This window comes from Mustela erminea, chromosome 2 (genome assembly GCF_009829155.1).
Source record: "Mustela erminea isolate mMusErm1 chromosome 2, mMusErm1.Pri, whole genome shotgun sequence".
NCBI lineage: Eukaryota > Metazoa > Chordata > Mammalia > Carnivora > Mustelidae > Mustela > Mustela erminea.
The window spans coordinates 47,748,415-47,761,955 of NC_045615.1; the positions used below are offsets into that span (position 1 = coordinate 47,748,415).

Genomic DNA, 13,541 nt, shown 5'->3' on the forward strand with positions numbered 1-13,541 from the left:
GGATGGCTTAATGCTACAGCTGCCCAGTCTCAGCCATTATCTTTTAATTCTGACTAGTTTCACTCTTAGAGGGCAACTTTATTTTCAACTTTGCAGGGCATCCTGTATTGTATCCTGATGACAGTTAGTTGTTCTGCAAGTAATTTTTGTGTCCTTGCCCCTGTAGGTGACTGGTAAATCTGCTTGGGTAGTGTGCAGCCCAGTGGAGAAGACTGTGGAAATTGGCATCAGGCCTAGATTCGAAGCCTGGTTCTGGCGCCTTCTAGCTGTGTGACCTTGAGCATGCTTCTCAGTCTCTCTGAGGCTTGCTTTACCTGAAAATGAAGCTAAAAATAGTACTTATGGCACACGGTTGTTGTGAGGGTGAAATAATATAAAATGCTTATTAGCACAGCGACTGTTGTGTAGTAAGCTCTATGATGCTGCTTATGTAATCATTGGTAGGCGGGATAAGGTGAACTCATGAAACATTAAAAATGATGAGCGAAGTTAGTTGGGAAAATTAAATTATGAAAAGATTATGTGATTTTGCTGGTCTTTTAACATGTATATCCTACCCCCCCACCCCAGCTTGTGTTTCATCTTATGTCCCTTTGTAATTAACTCAAAGAATAACAGTTAAGCTGAATGTCCTTTTAGTTCGAGAGTCTAGACAAGGTATAAAAATCTTGGGAAGAAACAGAACTTTGTGATTAAGAAAGCATCTTGAGATTCAGTTTTATATTTTATTTTGAGTTTTCCATACCTTTCCTGAAAGCCTTAGGAGTTCAAAGAATAAGTCAGATAACATTACTATAGGTAGCCAAATAATATTCTCCTGTATGGAAGTGCCCCATTTTGTTGATCCATTCCTCAATTGATAGGTATTTGGGTTTATTCTTGCCTTTTGGTATTACGAGTAATGCTGCTATGAACACTTGTATACTATTTTTTTTTTTTTTTAAGATTTATTTGAGAGAGAGCGAAAAAGAGCATGCATGCACTAGAGGATCAAGCAGACTCCCTGCTGAGCAGGGAGCCTGACACTGGACTCAGCCTCAGGAACCTGAGATCATGACCTGAGCCAAAGTCAGACGTTTTACTGACTGAGCCACCCAGGTCCCCCTTCTGGGCAAGTTCTTGTGTGGACATATGTTTGCAGTTCTCTTGGCTATACACCTAGGAGTGAAATTGCCAGATCATATGGTAGCTATATATTTAGGCTTTTGACAAAGTGCCAGAATATTCTCCAAAGGACCAGCACATTTTTTACGTTCCTCCCAGCAACCTAGAAGTCTCTCGTTTCCCCACATGCTCACCAACATTTGTTATTATCTGTCCTTTTGATTATAGCCATTCTAGTGAATGGCTGTGAACTGGTAGAGAGCAATGAGATTTGGGTTTTGTTTATATTGAAAGGGAAGTATAAATTTCTAAAAGGTGGGGAAACTTCGGACTGGAGTCAGCAGCGATCAGCCAAGAGTTGATTGAGTAGCTGCAAAAGCAAAGAGGTCTCTTATACTGGGGTCCCTAATTAAGGGAGTTAAAATCTGGCTGAAGAGTTAAGATACAGAGAAAGTCTCCAATCAAGGCAAGACAGTAGTTGTGTGGCTGGAATGACCCTTAGAGGGTTTTAGGTAGGAAGTGAAGCTTGACTCAGAGCCACAAGGATGAATAAGAAGAAATGACAGAGGAGATAACATTTTTTTCTTCATTTTTTGTTTTTGTTTCAAGTGGTGAATTATTACTATCCAAGCTAACCTAAAGGAGTTAATTAGTTCAAAAAATTTCAAAACATGAAATAAGCAGAAAACTCAAAAGGGGCACAGTGAAATGACAGGATGAAGTTAGTAGGATAATTTCCAGACTGTTATTGCCATAATGGTTTGCAAATATTGTTTTAGCGATTCTCCTGTACTCGGAGTTTCTTATCAGCGATCTAAAAAGCACATTCTGTCTGTGTTCACTATTCATTTATACAAACAAAATTTGTTTAGAAATTTTTTTTAAACTCCTACTGAAACACAACAATAGCATCATTACTGTAAATATTTTCCATGATATGAATATGTATTATTTTGAGATGCAAGGTATCTGAAGAATATTAAGAGGAGTGTTTTTTTTTTTTTAAGTGATTATATTTATTACTTAAAAGTGATTTTCTCTGACCCGTTTTTTTCTTTAACCTTTTTTTACAGAACTCTCTTCTAGGCTACATGACTCCCTGAAGGATCAGAACAATGTTATGTTGGGGATATTGGTCTCTGGGCCAACCTGGGATCAGTACCAACCTGCAGGGGATTGTGGCCGAGCCACAGGTGTGTGGATTCATATCCGATAGAAGCGTCAAGGAAGTGGCCTGTGGAGGAAACCACTCCGTGTTCCTGCTGGAGGATGGGGAAGTTTACACCTGCGGTTTGAACACCAAGGGGCAGCTGGGCCACGAGAGGGAAGGAAATAAGCCAGGTGAGCATGCCTAGTCCGCCTCCATGATTGGTGAGAAAGGCTGAGAGTGGGTTGAAGATCACCTACCCAGTCGATTACCTGCACCTCCCTGGTGCAGGGATCCTTACCGTGTGGAACTTTTGTGTTCAAATCAAGTCTTTTTGTGTGATATCCTTTTTTGTCTTATTAGATAACGTATGGAATATCATTGGCCAGGGGAGGGAGTTTGATGAGTTAGTTCAGAGTTAGAGAAGGATTAGTGCTCGCTTCGGCAGCACATATACAGAGTTAGAGAAGGATTTTCCCCAGTAATCGAATGCTGCGACAGTACGATCATTTTGTGGATTTGTAACCCTCACACAGTCAACATCAGAAACGTTTTCTCTGATTGCGTATTCACTCACCAGTTTTTGGCAACACACTTTCCGGTAGCATTGTGGGATGAACACTGTGCTGGGTATGAAGAGATAGGTGAATGGGAGGTAGTTATGGTGTGGCTGTAGGAATTCCCCGTGGAAGGATGTGTGAGGTAAGTTGAAGACTATGCTGGAAGGAGCCAGGGAGCAGGACCCATTCTGCCTTCGGGGGTCAAGTAAGAGGCACAGTTGGACTTCAGCAAGTGTGTGTGTATGCATGCCTTTGGCAGGAACACCCAGTTATTGCTCACACCTGAGTGTACCCTGTGACTTTTTTTTTTTTTAAAGGCATAGCTGTCAAGGTGCCATCCTTGTTGAGGGAATGTTGAATAGTGTGGCAAGACGTGATGGAAGGTGCAAGGGGCTGTACATATAGGGTCTGTCCAGTGATTTCAGTTTATTTTCTTCCCACTTTTTCTGTGTGGGTTTGACCTTCAGTATAGATGTAGCAAGAATTTATGAGGTACTTTCTCGTCTTGGATTTTTGGAAGGGGTGGTGATGATGTTTAAATGGGTCTCCCTTTGGTGAGAAATGATAAGGAAGTGTGTTCAGTTGTGGCCGTGTTGTGTTTTTTACACTAATGTGGGTGTGTGTCATTTTGTTGTTACTTGTTATCTTTTTTATTCAATCCAAATTTTATTCAAATCCAAAGTGAACGTACAGAAGCTTCATTAAAGAACAGCCTTGATATTTTTTTCTAGATAATTTTACTCTTTTGTGTTTGTCTAGGAGGGTCAGTTTGGCATCAGGATGAGCTCAGTTTTTTCCATGACACATTGTCTCTCTCCTTTCTCATATTTATTCCCTCCCATAGCAAGTGGCTGTGTTCCATAGTTCACCTGCCCAAATGTCAGTATTAATTTATAAATTAATAATTTGACCATTGGATAAAGGGCTGTAGGGCTTTTTTTTTTTTTTTTTTAAAGATTTTATTTATTTATTTGACAGAGAGAGACCGAGCCAGAGAGGGAACACAAGTTGGGGGAGTGGGAGAGGGAGAAGCAGGTTTTCTGCTGAGCAGGAAGCCTGATGCGGGGCTCCATCCCAGGACCCCAGGATCACAACCTGAGCCGAAGGCAGACACTTAATGACTGAGCCACTTGGGCACCCCCGGAGAGCTAATCTTAAGCAAAATTATGAAGTATGTGAAGTATGATTTGTGGGCTCTTTCCCCATTCTTTGCCTCAAGGTTCCCTCATTGGAGCCCTCCCTAAGACATCCCATCAGGCCTACTCACCTGGAGCAAATCTCAATGTTCTGTCAGGGCTTTATGGGCCCTGGGCTCTTAGGATTTCAAGGAAGGAGTTTGTAGCATGGGCCGTATGTTTGTACACCTTTATATGTACAATGTACCTGATGCTACCATTTTTCAATGTTAGTAGATTCTGTTACTCATTAAAATAAAAATTCGATAATGGTGCTGCCAATTCCTAATTGAATTAATAATTCCTATCCATTATGTGTTTTACCAATGAACATAAAAGTATAATATGTGGGAAAGTTTTTTGATTTCTAAAAATGGTTTTCTTTTTGGAAAAGAGTAAAAACTAAAGCCTTCTTTCCCTTCCCTCTGTTAAAACTCACACGAAGTTCCTATTCTTGCCCCAAGTGAGAGCCGGAATCTAACCATTAATGCCTAGAGAGGGATTAATGGCAAGTCACAGTCCCAGAGCTCACTTCTTCCTGTGGGAATGCGAACGTTCAGCCAGGACTTAGAGGCTTTTAAGGCCCATTTCATACCAATGATCCTCGAAGGGTTTGTCCTCACCATGGCCAGCCTCGGAGGGAGGATTTTGGGGACCAGGAGGTGATCTTTCCAGGACTGTAGAGATGACGCAGTTAGGGTGGACTCTGGAGTCAGGCAAAGCTGGTGTAGGTGTTACCGGTCTCTGACTGAGTTTCTGAGCTCAGTTCCCTTTCCTGTAAAAGGAGACTCACTCCCTGTTGTAATGTAGCTCTTGACGCAGTAGATTCAAATCATAAAGACAACTCAGCAAAGCTACCAGTGCCTGTGAGGGCTGCCCTGCTTCCCCTTCCTGTCTGTCTGCTCTGTGACTCTGCCCTCTGTGGCGGCCTCCCCCACCCCACCTTTGTCTTAGAACCTGGGGTGAGAGGATCTGACCTGGGGTGGCTGGTTAGAAAGGAAACAAAAAGCTTGCAGTCCAATGATGGCAAGGACCCGGGGGAGGCACCATGGTGAACGCATCTCAGTGCGATGCGACATTGTTCCGGAGGAGCCTCCTGACAGCTTCGTGGAGCTGGCGGTGGGTGGTCTGTGGGCTCTGGGAGTGAGTGAGCAGGAGCAGTCGCTGCTCTTGCCTGCACACTGGGTCAGGCCAATGCCTGAGCCTGCAGCCGCTCCCTGTAGGCAAGGCTGAGTGATTGCAAGAGACTTGAGCTAGAGGTGCGTGGAGAAGGCTTTTGGATTCAGCCACAGAATCCAGCCCATGCTTGTAATCTAAATTTGTAATAAGCAAGGTCCTAGTGTAAATTACAGTAGATTCCAGAAACTTCTGTTGTTGGTTAAGCTTGTCTGTTAATTATAAACTCCATAGCAGCTGTGGAATAGTTCCTCTTTGAATGGAAAGATTATGTGGGTGGGCACCTCCCTCTCTTTTAACTTTTTTTTGTTGGTAGGTGTGTTCTAAATTGGGGACTGTTTGGGTTTATTTTTAATGACTGGAAAAAAGAGAATGAGCTTGTTTTCTCCATGTGTTTATTGAGAACTGTGACCTGGAGAGCCACTAGGCAGAGAGGGGAAGTCAGTGACAGACCCTTTTTCAGGCAGCCACTGCTGGCCCCAGCCTGCAGAAACGCTACTGCCAAGGAACGTCCGTGCTGTTTGGGGAGGGAACTTGATAGAAGACCACTTTCTCAGGACACTTCTGGGGACAGTGGGCAGGTTTGTGATTTCAATTCCACACCATTGCCGAGACCAAAGGACTTTGTAGGGTGAAGGATTAAAGAGAGTGAGGGGGAAGGAAAGGTGGAAGAAGATGGGGTAGGGGATGCACCGGGATGATGGGATGAGACTCTTCTGTCGGAACATGTTCCTTGAGGGGCACCTGGGTGGCTTAGTTTTTAAGCATTTGCCTTGGGCTCAGGTCATGATCCCAGGGTCCTAGGATTAGGCCCCACATCAAGCCCCCACATCGGGCTCCCTGCTCGGTGGGAAGCCTGCGTCTCCCTCCCTGTGTCTCTCTGTGTTGGATAAATAAATTAAATCTTAAAAAAAAAAAAGAACATGCACTATCGCCCTCGCCCCGCAAGGACGACAAGAACCCTGGTTCGGATGCATCTTCTCTCTCTTCTCTCTCTATTTCCGCAAGTCTACACACTTATATACGCTTACATGACCAATCAGCGAGCAGGGTACAGGAGGGAGCGAATCAGGCTGTGCACCTAAACGAACAACTTTGCTAGCAACCAATGCTGTTTACTTCCTCTTTGGGCGTTCCACTTAGTCTCACGAGGCAATCCTAACCTGGCAACTAGCCAGGCGCCATCTTTTAATGGCGGAGGCCGCCCTGGCCAGGGGCCTGCCTCCGACAATGCACCTTGAGTCTGTCCTGCTGGTGGTTCAGCTTGTACACACTGTCTCTAATTGTCATGGTTGTAAGGGACACAAACTTATTTTTTGAGGAGGAATCCTATACCTGTGACATAGCAGTGGTAAAGCACTCCACAGTGATTTTAAAGGGTTTCTTTTTTTTCTCCTTAAGAACATGTAATAGTTACCTATTGCTTTTGCTGTTCCCGAGGCTACTGTGCTTTTCTTGTCATCTCATTTCTCTTACTTCTTAGTACTTACGTGACCACCTTCCTGTGTGTATCCTGTGTGTGATGAAGAGAGGGCATTTCAAGGACACAGCAAATCCTGAAACTCCTGGATATGAAGTTCTGAGATTTTCCCAGTGTGTTGGGCAGCCGGGGCTTCTAGCTTAGTTGTCTCTGTGACGCATTCATTTGTGCTTTGGCCAAAGGCAAAGAGCCCTGTGATTCCCAGAAGCATTTTTTATGGGCAGAATTTCAATGTCCCATCTAAATTCCATGTCCCACTTAAAAAAAAAACGAAACCAAAACCCAGTTGAATTATAACTGTTCTGTATGACTTTTCTCTCCCCCATTCTCCGCATCACATTGTGATTATCAACCTTACCTCTCCTCCCAAATCAGGGATAGTTTCAGTGATGAAGGGCATTGTGGGATTATTACTAATTTCCTCATGTTTTTGCCCATGAATTCATCTTCTAATTTCTGACAATATAGAGTCACAGAATTACAGGAAGACTTGTGTGCCTCCCCTTCTTTTTAAATTTTTAATTTTTTCCCCCTTCTTAAGAAAGCAAGCAAAACATGAGTTTTTTCCCCCAAAATTATGATATTTTTGTAAGTAAAGTGACTAAACTATAACTGAACATTAAGCACATCTTGAAATATTTTTTGAACTAACATAGAAATTGGTTGCCCGTAGGAGAAAAATTCAAGAATTTTACCTTTGTTTACTCTGCTTCTCTTATTCCCACCCAGCCACATTGTCAGCACTGTATTCTTCAGACAAACCCACAGGTCTCCTCTCTTCATGCATACTCAGATTTTTCATACGGGGATTTTAGCTTCAGCTAATCCTTATGTTATTCGGGATATCTGCATTTATGTAAACCTCTTCCAGCCTTTCTTTCTGTTTTGAGTAGGCAAGAACTATGGTAGGTGCAATTATTTCATCTAACTTCACAATGTTAAATTTTTCAAATTCTGCATTGACATTCTGGGAAGCCTTTTCATAGGAAACCTCAAAGGTAACCATTTATAAGCAGACTTTAACATTTCTGTGCAACCAGGTTTGATTCCTGTCTATGATTCGTTCCTTTTACTTCCTTGCAGGCAATTTAATCCAGTTCTTATTCACATTTTGTATTCAAACTAAGCATTTCCATAATGCCCATTCCCATATGTAATAGCTCTCCCACTGTTTGATAAATGAGGTTTATAAAGCGGAATATTTCCAGAGCTGTGGTTGCTGCTAACCCTTTCAACTAGCTTATCAAGTTCCTCTCGGGCATCTGAAGGACGTGGTAACTCGGTCATGTTGATCAGCTTTTGAGGAAAAGCAAACTAGCTGAGCTGGAAGGAAAGGGAAGCCACCCTGTAATGACTTCCCATTACTGAAGTGCCTGTTTCTTCGGCATGACTCAGAAATAAAAGGCAGAAGGTGCCATAGGAAATGTTCCTATCTCAACACTGTCCTGTTAGGAACCCCATCCCTTTCTCATTAGGGGTGGCAGGTGGTCCAGGAGGCTGTGAAAACCTTTCTGATGATGATGATGACGATGGCGGTGGAAGTAATCAAACCCTATGGGATGTGGTGACTTCCTTTTAGCTGAGTGGACAGCTTTCTAGTTCAGAGGCCTGGAACTCAGGAGCCAATGTCATTCAATAATTTTTATTTTCTGGGGTGGGTCATCAAAATTTACTTTTTCCTGTCTGTACTCAGCCTAGTTTCTTTCTCTCTCTCTCTCTCTTTTTTTTTTTTTTTTTGTCAGCCTACTTTCTTTAAAGATACCTGAAAGTTTTAGAAAGTACATACTTATTAATGAGCATATTCTTTATTTTTTAAGATTTTTTAAATTTTAATTGTTTGACAGAGCGTGAGCACACAAGCAGGGGGAGCAGAAGGTAGAGGGAGAAGCAGGCTCCTTGCTGAGCAGGGAGGCTGATGGGGGTCTCTATCCCAGGACCTTGGGATCATGACCTGAGCCCCAAGGCAGCTGCTTAACTGACTGAGCCACCTGGGCACCTCGGCATATTCTTTAATGTGAGGTGTTCTTTGTGACTTTTAAAAATTTGCAGTGTTACTTTTAACTAACAGTGGTTTGCATTGTGATAAAAGAGATTGAGTTCATTTGTTAATTTAGAAATGGTTAACTATAGGTATTATAATCTCTCTTCCTCTGAATGAGCTTGACATTTTTAAGCTGATTAATCCTCATTATAGTTCTATAAAGTAGGTCAGTATTATTTCATCCCAGGTATAGTAAAGGAGAACAGGAAAGGGAGTTGAGTTTCAGTTTTGCTTGGGTGCTGACAGTTTGGTTTTAGTAATCGTAGAATTTTGCTGGCTGCTTGGAAGAAAACAATAGAATTTTATTCTTAAAACTGTTTCTCTTGTTTACTTTTAATCTCCCCTCATTCCTTACAAAAGAAACAAAAGGGTATAAACTGGGCTGCTAAGAAGCTTGTGTACTTGCATTTATTGGTTAAATGCCAGATATACTCAGGGTATTTTGATTAAAGGTATAGAGAAACAATTAATTCCCTTTTCATCTTTAAAACCATCAGGTGACTGCCAGCCAGTTCTTTTATGCTCTTTTGACTGCCAGATATCTGGGGGAAAAACACACATGATCATTCATATTTCAGGCTGATATATTTTATTTTGCCTTGCAATTTGCCTCTTGTTCTTTATTCCTTTATTTCCTTGAATTACTTCTTATCATTCAGTGATTGATTCAGCTGATATTTACTGAGTGACTAGACTACTAGGTTCCTCATTTGTTGCCGTTACTGTCAGAACACACTGCATTTTAATTAATTAATTAATTAAGAACACACTGCATTTAGTGCAGATCCTACCCTTTGGGAGTTTACAGGCTAGGTGGGGATGTAAAATGTGTTCCTATTGTTCCTGTAAAGATTACATGATCCCGTTCATTGTGTGTGGAGCGAATGACCAGGGTCCTAAGTGTGTCCAAATGGGAGTTGTAGTGAAGAGTCAGGTCTGAGTCAGGTCACCCACAGTGCTACATTCACGTTTCTCACGGTTGCTCTCTTTTACAACCACACACATACAAAGTTCAAGTTTATCTTATGTTTGTGAGCTTGTGGGAGGAGGGAAATCTAGCCGTCGGAGAAGGGGCAGTTTTCAGAATGGTGTCATTCTCCAGGGATTTTTCATGACGTTAGTGGGTCAGTCCAGCCTTTGCTTCTGAATTTTTGTGTTGCAGTAACAATTTTGTCATTTTGATCATCTCTGTTATACCTTGGTGGTCTGTGAGCTTGATGGGTCTAGGATAGGTAGAGTGTTTTTGGAAAATTTATCAGTCTGGATGCTATATGTTTATTTAGCTGGTATTTTACAGTTCTTCAGGAGCTACTGGAATCTGAGTAAATACCCTTCCATAGCATGTAATGTTGATGTCTTTGGTAATTCTCCAGCAGATACACTGTCCCCTGTCCTTGTGGATTTTGGATTAGTTTTTCACTCATTTTAAGACATGTCTTGCAATTTCTTTACAATTATTAGATGACTCATAGTAGTTGAAATTGTTATTGTGAGTGATTTTGATTTGGAGTGTTAGCTAATTATGGGAGACAGTCTAATGAGTAAGAGTATGGACTCTTGACCAAACTTCAATATTGTAATCCTGGCTTTGCCAGTCACTGGTTGTGTGATTCTGGGAAAGTTGCTTAACATCTCTGTGTCCCGGTTTTCTTAGTCATAAAACATGGATAATAATATCTACATAATAGGATTTCATCAAGATTTAATAAGTTTATCTCAGGTGTTTGGAATAGTGCCTGGCCTGAAGTTAGGACTCATGTGCTCTCAGTAGTTGTAGTAGTTTGTGGTAACATCTTTCCCTGTAATGTTTTTGATTTTATTATTCTAGCGTATTAAATTAATAAATTCATTACATATATATACCTAAAAACGAGTACTTTGATTACTTTTTTAGTAATCACTATAGGATTTGATGAATGGCCTATACATACAGGGGAGGAAGATGCTATAAACCAGGGTCATTAAGGGAAGCTACACACATTATGCTAATTTTTGTATTTTGAGTTTTCAAGGATAGTCTTTATTTTCAACTTTTTGGGGTCTTTTACTTTAGGTCCTAAGAAAAAGACCTTGCGTATATATTGGGCACTGTATAAAAATGGGCTATCCACATATGGACATATATACATACATGTTCTCTTTATGCCATGGTTAACATTGCCTCCAGCATTCTGGTCCAAAATTGCAAAGGGAAGTGAAGTGAATTAGGCCCCTGTGGACATTACAGTACACTAAGGCTTACTGTGTGATGCTCCTGCAGGACTAGAAGTGGTTTGGCAACAGCTAGCCAGGTGATTTGATATTGCCACAGTTCCGGAAAATAGGGTGCAACCGATTTATGCTGAGCCCACCTGAATTCTGGGTGTGATTACTTTAGGCTTCTTGTTCTCTTTGATGGAGGTAGATCTTTGAGCAGGGATCCAAATGATGTGAAAGAAGGTAAGTGGTTTTCCTTTCTGCATTCTGCGATTGCCTAAGAAGAAATCTCTTTGAAGTCTGAACCTGTCTGACCCTGGCTTTTTTTTTTTTTTTTTTAAGTGGGCCTGTGTGTATGGCCAGGATGCTTTCAGCTGCAAGTAACAGAATACTAAGCTACATTTCTGCAGGAACAATGAATAAAACATAGGCTCTCTTTATAGAAAGTTCTAGGATTGGTTAAAGTAGCACAAGGACACTGTCAGGCTTGCAGGTGCCTGCTGTCTTTTTGTTCTGCCATTTTCAGTCTGTTTTCCTTCTTCCTTGGGCTTTTCCCTTCATGGTCATTAGGTGACTGCCGCAGTTCCAGGCATCACATTCTCACACAGCTGTATTCAAAGGCAGACGGGAAGGGGAGTTTTCTTTTGTGTCACCTTTCAAAAATGGGGAAAACCTTGCCTAGGACCCCCTTGCATACACCTCTCATGGGCGTGGCCTGGGGTATGAGCCTACCATAGACTAGTCACTGGTGTGCCTGAGTTAGTGAAATAGGAACTAACAGTTTGGCATAGTCAAGTGTCATTTCCTAGGACTGGGGAGGAGCCCAGCAGCCCTAAAGGTTCTAGTGCAAGGAGAAAGAGGGTGATGGTTAATGGGTAAGCAACACACAGCATCTTCCACAAGGCCGATTTTATATTGTGTGCAATCTAGGCTCTTTGACACCTTAAAGTGGAATCATGGCATCTTCCTTTTGCTCATATTCTCATCTGTAGTTCCTTTCATGAAATCAACAGCAACACCTTAACTTTGGCCTTGAACAAAACTGATGGCTGTCATTATGAGGCAGTGATTTGGTGGTGTTTAGTACATATGACAAGGAATTGGGTATTTTTTTTTTTAAGATTTTATTTATTTATTTGACAGAGAGAGATTACAAGCAGGCAAAGAGGCAGGCAGAGAGAGAAGGGGGAGCAGCCTCCCCACTGAGCAGAGAGCCCAATGCGGGGCTCAATCCCAGGACCCTGGGATCATGACCTGAGCTAAAGGCAGAGGCTTAACCCACTGAGCCACCCAAGTGCCCCGGAATTGTGTATTTCTTAAGAGTATCTTAGTTTTGTATTTAGGTGCTAATGCATGGTAGGTACATAGGGTAGGAAATGTGTTAAATAAATACAGGTCTCATAGGTTTTACTGTTTTGTTATGTTGCTGTGTTCTGTATGGATTCTGGGAGATTTCTGGGGTTTGGTCAGTAAAGATCAGAATGATCTTTATTTAAAGAAGATCACAGAATTTTAAGGATGGAGGATAAAAGAGTGACTTGAATGATCAATAATTCCATTTATGAGGCTTCACAGAACTAATATTGGATTTAGTATCACACAGCAGAACTTCTGTATAGGGAGCTACAATAGACTCGGCTACTTCAGCTCAGTAAGCTTTATCAGTTTAACCCATTTTTTTTTTATTTTAAGATTTTTATTTATTTGTGAGAGAGAGAGAAGAAACACGCAGGGAGAGGGGCAGAGGGAGAAGCCGGCTTCCCACAGGGAGCCTGATCCCATGATGTAGGACTCCATCCCTCGACCCTGGGATCATGACCTGAGCTGAAGGGAGAAGGTTATAACTAACTGAGTCACCCAGGCGTCCCCAGTTTAACCCATTTTTAGAAAGACTGCCAAGATCATGAGTGTCCTGAGAATAGTGCCTTTAGCAAGTAGTATCATCTGGGTCATGAATCAGGCATTCGTCAACCTAATTTAAAATCATGCAGTAATGCAAACACTAAAGTATACCCTTTCCCATACCTCCCAGCCCTTACCACCACACCTTACCCCAGGGGTAAGTACATTTCCAGGTGACTGTGAATATCCATTTGTTAATAGGATTGATACAAATACTTTCCAGTGACAGTTCTTTTTTTTTTTTTTTTTTTTAAACCAAATGTGTAGGTATGAGTTTATGTATATGGAAGGGGTGGATGGATGGGGGTGGAATATTGTAGTGATGCAGAGTTATGCTCCTTGCCAATTCTCTAGCTCACTGATGTGATTTAAGGTCTTTTGGGTCTGATTTAGAGCCTGCATTTATCCCCAAGTGCTTTATCAGCAAGGGTCTGCTTTGCCAATATGTTGTTTTTTGGATGCCATCATTAGCCTGTTGTATGGAAAGTTTTATTTTCTTTCTTTTGATATTTTTCTCCGTTGATACTCTATCAGCTATTGAAATGAAAACATTTGCAGTGGACTCAGACTTTCAAAGGAATATGATTTACTTCGTTAAAATTCAAGAGTGAGAACTTTCCATGAGGTCTAGTCACAGTAGCATCTCAGCTGTCAACTCTTTGAGGAGTTGTACATGTTGCTATAGGAAGAGAGTTATAAGGCTCTTTTTTTCCCCCTTAAGGTGACTACACTAACAGTGACTATATTTCTTGTGCTGTAC

General features: G+C 41.6%; 1 protein-coding gene across 4 annotated transcripts in view; it reads left to right on the top strand.

The window, feature by feature from the left end:
- Positions 1-13,541, top strand: part of HERC3 (HECT and RLD domain containing E3 ubiquitin protein ligase 3) — a 122,926-nt gene that overhangs the window by 10,325 nt on the left and 99,060 nt on the right. For 3 of the 4 annotated variants that reach the window (XM_032332864.1, XM_032332865.1, XM_032332866.1), the window contains exon 3: positions 2,178-2,445. In XM_032332864.1, the coding sequence (XP_032188755.1) occupies positions 2,220-2,445 (226 nt within the window). In that variant the 5' untranslated portion in view covers positions 2,178-2,219. Of the gene's footprint in view, positions 1-2,177; positions 2,446-13,541 lie in introns of those variants that run through there. The other variant, XM_032332868.1, reaches the window with a different exon arrangement.